At 43.0% G+C, this 8,846-nt stretch overlaps 1 protein-coding gene across 7 annotated transcripts in view; it reads right to left on the bottom strand.

The window, feature by feature from the left end:
* Positions 1–3,305: 3,305 nt before the first annotated feature.
* DDX50 (DExD-box helicase 50) overlaps positions 3,306–8,846 on the bottom strand; it is a 46,239-nt gene continuing 40,698 nt past the window's right edge. For all 7 annotated transcript variants that reach the window (XM_070057770.1, XM_070057771.1, XM_002718449.5 and 4 more), the window contains 3 exons: positions 8,383–8,517; positions 6,859–6,903; positions 3,306–3,803 (listed from right to left, as the gene is read on the bottom strand). In XM_070057770.1, the coding sequence (XP_069913871.1) occupies positions 3,525–3,803; positions 6,859–6,903; positions 8,383–8,517 (459 nt within the window). In that variant the 3' untranslated portion in view covers positions 3,306–3,524. The remainder of the gene's footprint in view (positions 3,804–6,858; positions 6,904–8,382; positions 8,518–8,846) is intronic.

The following is an 8,846-nucleotide window of genomic DNA, read 5'->3' as shown; positions in this document are numbered from 1 at the left end:
TATTCGAACATTAACACGGCAATGGTGGAGGAAAACCACTTGAAGTAAACTTTATCCATACGCCCAGGCAGCAAAGTGTTTCAGTCATCCTGGTGTTGGGTGCAAGAGGAGAATAAGCATGGATGCAGTCAACCAATTGACCACCAAAATGCTCAAAATATAGAATTCCAGTATTTTACCAAGAACACTGGAGTTCATAAGTGAAGGCCTAGTCCTTGCCTCAAGAAAACCTGCAGTGGGGCCTGCGCTATGGCCCAGCGGGTTAAAGCCTCAGCCTGCAGCACCCGCAGCCCATATGGGCGCCGATTCATGTCCCGGCTGCTCCACTTCGGATCCAACTCTCTGCTGTGGCCTGGGAAAGTAGAAGATGGCCCAGCTCCTTGGGCCCCTGCACCCACATGGGAGACCTGGAAGAGGCTCCTGGCTTCAGATCAGCTCAGCTCTGGCCATGGCCCTCATTTGCAGAATGAACCAGTGGAATGGAAGACCTCTTTCTGCCTCTACCTCTCTCTGTGACTCTTTCAAATAAATAATTCTTAAAAAGAAGAAAGAAAACCTGAAGGGGCTGGCACTGTGGTATAGTGGGTAAAGCTGCTGCTTATAGTGCCAGCATTCCATATGGGCGCCGCTTCAAGTCCCAGCTGCTCTCTTATATGGCCTGAGAAAGTAATAGATGGCCCAGGTCCTTTGGCCCCAGCACCCATGTGGGAGACACAGAAGCAGCTTGTGGCTCCTGGCTTCTGATTGGCCCAACTCCGGCTGTTGCGGCCAACTGGGGTGTGAACCAGCGTTTGGAAGACGTCTCTCTCTGTCTATGCCTCTCTGTAACTCTTCTTTCAAATAAATAAATCAATCTTTTTTTAAAAAAAAAAAATTCCCTTAAAAAAAAAACTGCAATCTGCTTGACAAACCACAAAATTGTGTGATAACTGCTATACATGACACCACTGCTTACAGAACAGGGGGTTATTACCAACAGATGTTAGAGAGGATGTCCCAGAACACCACTGAATGGTAAATTGCCGTTAAGGCTTATAAAATACATACCTTCCTTTTAAACATAAGCCTGCATAAAAGGCACAAACCGAAAATTCCAAAAAGCACACAAATGGCCCCTCTGGGATCAAAGGTGGTCAAATTATTACACTGAGTCCAGTCATCAGTATAAAATTCAGTAGCAAATGGAAGAACTCATATATTTGCTAGGAAATGTGAATTTTTTTTTTTTTTTTGAAAGACAATGTTAGAGAAAAGTCTTCCATCACTGATAAACTTCCCAAATGGCCGGCGCCGTGGCTCAGCAGGCTAATCCTCTGCCTGCGGCGCCGGCACCCCGGGGTTCTAGTCCCGGTTGCCCCTCTTCCAGGCCAGCTCTCTGCTGTGGCCCAGGAGTGCAGTGGAGGATGGCCCAGGTGCTTGGGTCCTGCACCCACCTGGGAGACCAGGAGAAGCACTGGGCTCCTGGCTTCAGATCAGTGTGGTGCACCAGCTGCAGCGGCCATTGGAGGGTGAACCAATGGTAAAGAAAGACCTTTCTCTCTGTCTCTCTCTCTCACTGTCCACTCTTGTCAAACAAAACAAAACAAAACAAAACAAAACAAAACAAAACAAAACAAAACAAAACACCTTCCCAAATGGCTGCAACAGCCAGAGCTGTGTCAATCTGAAGCCAGGAGCCAGGAGCTTCTTCTGGGTCTCCCACACGGGTGCAGGGGCCCAAGAACTTGAGCCATCCTCCACTGCTTTCCCAGGCACAAGAGCAGGGGGCTGGGTTGGAAGTGTAGCAGCAGGGACTCAAACCAACCCCCATACAGGATGCTGGGGCTGCAGGCCAGGGGTTTAACTCACTGCACCATAGCACTGGCCCCAAAGTTCTGTTTGAATGTCAATTCTGCCAAGCCTGTTTCCTCATATCTGGAATATATACTATATTCTCTTAAAATTAGTGGGACAATTCTATTTTAAAAAGTTTGTATATGGAAGAGCTAGTGTTGTGGCACAGCAGGCTAAATCCTAGCTGCTCCATTTCTGATCCAGCTCCCTGCTAATGCACCTGGGAAAGCAGCAGCGAATGGGCCAAGTACTCGGGCCTCTGGCATTCACATGGAATACCCAGATGGAGGTTCAGGCTTCTGGCTCTGGCTGTTGTGGCCATTTAGGAAGTGAACCAGTGGATGGAATCTCTCTGTCACTCTGCCTTTCAAATAAATAAATCTTAAAAAAAAAAAAAAGTTAAGATGCTGCAGGACACCCACATCCAGTATCAGATTACCCAGGTTCAAGTCCCAGCTCCACCCTTGATGTGCATTTTGGGAGGCAGAAGATGATAATTTGAGTTGTTGGACCCCTGCTATCCACATGGGAGACCTGGAGTGAGTTCAAGTCTCCTGGCTCAGGCCTGGCCTAATCCTATTACCTATAATTAGTTCAGATAACCAGTATCTTTACCGTGGACTACTCTTATAGCCTCTTTTTTTTTTTTTATAGCCTCTTAATGCAGTTTCTAGGCCTCCAGTCTAGCCCTGCTCCAGTCCATCCTCCTCAGTACAGCCAAAATTAAATCCAACCCTTTAATGGTTCCCCAATCTTCAAGAAAAGTTTTAAATTTCTTAAAGATGCAATATGACCTTTAAGATCTGGTCCCTGTTAAACACTAAATCCCTGTCTTATTCTTCCCCTCTGCCTATCACATGTAAGCCATACTGAACTATTTGCGAGGTTCTTCTTTGCCTCTAAGTTCCTGTACCTGTTGTTCTCTCTTCCTATAAGCCCTCTTCCTACCATAAACATGGCTAGATCAACTGATACTTCTACTTTACTTCTCTGTTGGGTATCATTTCTTCTAAAAAGCCTCCTGACTCATAAAACTTATTAGGTACACCTAACAAGGTTCTTAGTATCCCATATCTACCTTTATTTTAGCCTTTGTTAATCTCTATCATAATTGCTTAAGTGTTAGAGTCTAATTTTCTTGAGGTTAGTTATAGCACAACTGTATTCCCCAATAACTAGCATAGTGATGGACACACAGTTGACATTCAGTAAATTAATGAGTACACTGCTTGTGCAGCCTCTCAGTGAACTATAGTTAGAGTTTAAACCACTGTACCTAACTAACCATAGCGCCAGTTTGTCAGCCTTTAATGTAGACAAGATTTCATGTTCTAAGATATTACCTATGAAAGGAATGATCTGAATATAAATACACCATATTTTGTAAAATGTGAGTGACTTTAGCAAAATTAATTTGACTGTCAAATTTTAGGAAATTTTAAGACTACAGTTAGAAAATTCTTAAGGCACAATGAAAAGAGACAATAAAAGGAATTTTTTTATTCAAAGGTATATCTGGATAAGTAGATATGTTTACGACCATTCTTGTGAAATACTTTTTAAAAAAATACGACCAACTTCTTTGCAAATAGCAGACACATACACTTCAACTATGATGACCTAATTTTTGGTGGATAATGTACATGATTAGGCAGAAATACACAAGCTCACACTGGCAGATTATCAAATACTCAGTCAAAATTCCGTTTGTGGCCCCCACTTCTTGATCGATTTCTCCCACCTCGTCTTCGACCATCTTGTCGACTTCCTGACCGACTCCCCTGTCGACCCTGTCTACCTGACCGGCCACCTGATCGACCACCTGATCGACCACCCGATCGGCCTGACCGGCCACTTGACCAGCCACTCCTCTGTCTCGAATTAGAGGATGTGTTTCCATCATAATATTCTTCAATTTCAGGTAATTTGGCTGGTACTGAGAGGATCCAGTCTGAATCATGCCACTCTGCCTGTTAGGGAAATTTTAAGGGTTAATATAAATGCAAAACAGATTCCATAAGCAAGCACATGAGTAAAGGAAATGCCCCTCTCACAGTCATTATCTATTAGCTAAAAAAGCCATCCCATTAAATCCAAAGTGTCTGGGACAAAAACAGAAGCCAGAAAATAAATAAAATGAAAGCATGTTTAAAGCTCATTCACTAACTTTTAGTCTCAGTAGAGACAGTGAGGCTCATTTCAAGATTCTAAATTCATCCAGTTTATACTTCTGGAAGAGAGCACTCTCTGGTTTCTCAGCACGTAGCAGATAGACAATTAATAAGTGGTACATTTTTTCAGCAATTATAGACAAGAGCATAAAGTAGAGAGCGGATGCCAGAGAATAAACAACATAGCCATTGGAAACAATTTAGTAATGGAGTAAAATCCAGGACACAAATCAGCAGCTTATAAGAGCATCAATGTGTTCTGTCTTGCTAGATCAACTGCTGTTCATTACGATCATGAGTTGTCAAGGAAAACTGGTAATCAGATACCTTGTTCGTAAGAATGGGAAGCAATAAATACCCACACATACCATTAGTGACCAAAATCTTAAAAATGTACAAACCAGGGCAGGTATTTAGCCTAGCAGTTAAGATGTCTGCATCTCATATTAGAGTGCCTAGGTTCAATTCCCAGCTCAAGCCCCTGACTCCAGCTTCCTGCTAATGCAGATCCTGGGAAGCAGTAGTGATGGCTTAAGTAGCTGTGTCTCTGCCACCCGTGTGGAAGACAAGGATTGAGATCCCAGCTTCAGGGGTTGGTGCTGTGGCACAGCGGGTTAAAGCCCTGGCCTGAAGTGCTGGTATCCCATATGGGCGCTGGTTCTAGTCCCCCTGCTCCTCTTCTGATCCAGCTCTCTGGTATGGCCCGGGATAGCAGTGGAAGATGGCCCGGATCCTTGGGCCTCTGCACCCGTGTGGGAGACCCAAAAGAAGCTCCTGGCTTCAGAATGACACAGCTCTGCCGTTACGGCCATCTGGGGAGTGAACCAGCGGATGGCAGACTCTGTCTCTACCTCTCTCTGTAACTCTTTCAAATAAATGAAGTAACTTAAAAAAAAAAAAAGGCTTGAGATCACAGCTTCAGCCCAATGCTTCAGCCTTTAGGGAGTAAACCAGCAGCTCTGTCTCACTCTCTGCCTCTCAAATACAAATAAGATATAATTTTTTTACAAAGTCTAAACATGGCAGGTACTCCATTAACTAAACTAAACAAAACAACCACAAACCTTTGGCTACACAGTCACCCTAAAACGTTCATCTTAAAAGAAAAACATGAGGCACAGCATGTAAAGCCGCTGCCTGCAGTGCCAGCATCCCATTTGGGTGCTGCTTTGAGTCCTGGCTGCTCCTCTTCCGATCCAGCTCTCTGCTGTGGCCTGGGAAAGCAGTAAAAGATGGCCCAGGTGCTTGGGCCCCTGCACCCATGTGGGAGACCCGAAGCTCCTGGCTCCCGGATTCAGACTGGCCCAGCTCTGGCAGTTGTGGCCATCTGGGGAGTGAACTAGCAAATGGAAGACCTCTCTTTCTCTGCTTCTTTGTGACTCTGCCTTTCAAATAAATAAATCTTAAAAAAAAAAGGGGGGGGGGGCGGCACTGTGGCGCAGTGGGTTAACGCCCTGGCCTGAAGTGCCGACATCCATATGGACACTGGTTTGAGACCCAGCTGCTCCACTTCCTGTCCAGCTCTCTGCTTTGGCCTGGGAAAGCAGTGGAAGAAGCTCCTGGGTTCAGGTCGGCACAGCTCCGGCCGTTGTAGCCATCTGGGGAGTGACCCATCGGATGGAAAACCTCTCTCTCTCTGCCTCTCCTCTCTCTGTGTAACTCTTTCAAATAAATAAATAAATATCTTTAAAAAAATAACTGTCTACAATATGTTATAAATTTTTAAAAGGACCTCGGAGGGGATGGCCTGTGTTTTGGTGAGGAGGGTAAAGCCACCACCTCAGATATCAGCATCCCATATTGGCACAGGTTTGAGTCTCAGCTGTTCCACTTCCAATCCAGCTCCCTGTTAATATGCCTGGGAAAGCAGTGGGAGACGGCCCAAGTTCTTGGGCCCTTGCCACCCATATAGGAGACCTGGATGGAGTTCCAGGTTCCTGGCTCCAGCCATCAAGGCCCATCTGGGGAGTGAACCAGTGGATGGAAAATCACTTTCTCTCTTTCTCTCCTTCTCTCTTTGTAACTCTGCCTTTCAAATAAACAATCTTTAAAAAAAAAAAAAAAAGACCTCAGAAAAAGAACTAATCCGATTCTTATTTCAAAATATTTGTGTGTGTGTGTGTGTGTGTGTGTGTGTGTGTGTGTACAGGGATCAATAAACTCTTCACTATAGAAATCTAGTGGACAACCTGTTTCTTTTGTAGGAAAAGTAAAAATTTTTAAAGTTTTTATTGATTTATTTACTTATTGAAAGAGAAAGAATGGCAGACAGAGGTCTCTCATCTGCTGGCTCACTTGCCAAACACCTGCAACAGCTAGGACCAGGTCAGGCTGAAGCCAGGTGCCAGGAACTCAATTCAGATCCCAAGTGTGGTGGCAGGGACTCAACTACTTGAGCCATCAACTACTACTTCCAGGGTGTACTTTGGCAGGAAGCTGGAATCAGGAGCTTGGTAATAGGCACATCAGGGTTATTATAATATTCTATCATTTTGGAGGATGGTATTGTGTCATAGTGGGTAAAGCTACCTTCTATGACACTGGCATATCATACAGGTGCCAGGTCATGTCCTGCTGCTCCATTTCCAATCTAGCTTCCTGCTAATGGCCTGGGAAATGCAGCAAAAGATGGCCCAGCGCTTGGATCTGTGTCACCCACATAGGAGATCTAGATTAAGCTCCTGGCTCCTGGCTTCTGCCTGGCTCAGCCCTGGCTGGTGTAGCCATATAGGGAGTGAACTAGCAGATGGAAGATCTTTCTCTCCCTCACCTCTCTCTTTTTCAAATAAATAAATAAATAAAAGACATTATCTTTTAGAGAAACATACTTTAAAAAATAAAATTTTTAAAATACCTGTAAACTTTCTGACTCGATTGTAGGAACATCAAAGCAAACACCCTAAAAGAAAAAAATATTTTTATTTGAAAGTTAATTGTTTATCAATAAACTAATATTTGCTGGTAAATTAGGCTTTAATGAAAGGATTAGATTTGTCCCATGATTGCAGAGAGGATCAAAATAGATAAACTATCAAAGCCTGACAGAGTGGAGCTTAATATATTTTTCTAAATCTGAAAAGTAACACCATAGTATCTAATGATTAACTACAGTGAATAAGAATCTACTCTCTAGTAGAAGTTTTTGTAAACACTATAAAATCCCTTATAAGGGGCTGGTGCCGTGGCTCACTTGGCTAATCCTCTGCCTGCGGCGCTGGCATCCCATAGGGGCACCAGGTTCTAGTCCCGGCTACTCTTCTTCCAGTCCAGCTCTCTGCTGTGGCCCAGGAAGGCAGTGGAGGATGGCCAAGGTGACTGGGCACATGCACCCACGTGGGAGACCAGGAGGAAGCACCTGGCTCCTGGCTTCGGAATGGCACAGCACCGGCTGTAGTGGCCATGTAGGGGGTGAACCAATGGAAGGAAGACCTTTCTGTCTCACTGTCTAACTCTGTCAAATAAGTAAAAAAAAAAAAAAAAAAAAAATCCCTTATAGAATCATTCTTATAATACATTCCTTTAAAACTTCAGTGTCAGAAAGTTTCTCTCCTGAAGAGCTTCAGTGTTTATCAGATAACGAGGCTGAGAGAACTGAGGATATCTCCTCTTTGATCTTGGCTGCCAATACACTGGAAGTTTATTTAATATTCAAGTACAACTACTAGTTTGGCCTGTGCATACTGTAATACTTTCCCTCTTCTCTACTTTTTTTTGAATGTGTATATTTGTCTCATACTTGCCTCAAATCTTTTTTCAAGGTAAGTAATAAGACACTTTGAGACAAATGATTATCTGCAATACACAATCTAGTTAATAAATTCTATTCTAGAATTAATCTATGTAGTAGATTAGATGAATAAATATAACATCTCTCAAAACCAAAAGAAGAAATCCTAGTCACTAAGATTATAGAGTATCAACTGTTAAATAAATATTAAAATACCTCAATTAATTCATACTATTACCCTCATTAACAATCAACAACAGCCACTTAACAAACAATAATACATGTTCTCTAAATTATAGAGCCATGTAACTCTTCCAAGCATTAGTTACTTAGTCTTGGAGCATAAATATACAGCCACACATAATATATACACAAAAGCAGAAACTTAGATAACCTGAGTATTAAATAGTGAAACCAAGCAGAATGACTTCCAGCTCTAAGGTCAGACTGTTTACATAACACCCAAATTTATAACTGGAAACAAACTAACACATAAAGAAAGCAGTATTAGTCATCCCATTAGACTTCAAAAAAAAAATAAATAAAAAGGAGGTACAAAATTTTCCAGTCTTTATAAATGTTTGAGGTAGTTGATTAAAAAGATTTTTTTAAATTTGTTGATTAAAAGACCTTTTTTCTAGAAAAGCCTACCATATTTCCTTTCAGGAGGCACATTCTGGTAACTTGGGACACAGCATTGCTACTCAGCTTTCTGTTAAGCTCTTTCCACGCACAGCTGACATCCTGTATTTCTTCAGGGCTTTCCAGAGTCATGGTCACAAACCCCTAAGGAATAAAGTCACATTATATTTAGAAAATAGCAGCAGCAGCAGGACAATGGCTATAGACCTTGATGACTTTTTTTTTTAAGATTTATTTATTTATTTGAAAGTCAGAGTTACAGAGAGAGAGAAGAGAGAGAGAGAGAGAGAGAGAGAGAGAGAGAGAGAGAGAGAGGAGAGACAGAGAGAGAGAGGTCTTCTATCTGATGGTTCACTCTCCAATTGGCCACAATGGCCACAATGGCTGGAGCTGTGCTGATCTGAAGCCAGGAGCCAGGAGCTTCTTCCAAATCTCCCACGCAGGTGCAGGGGCCCAAGAACTTGGGCCATCTT

Source organism: Oryctolagus cuniculus, chromosome 15, assembly GCF_964237555.1.
Source record: "Oryctolagus cuniculus chromosome 15, mOryCun1.1, whole genome shotgun sequence".
NCBI lineage: Eukaryota > Metazoa > Chordata > Mammalia > Lagomorpha > Leporidae > Oryctolagus > Oryctolagus cuniculus.
Note: the sequence above shows the minus strand (reverse complement) of the source record. Positions and strands in the feature narration are given on the sequence as shown.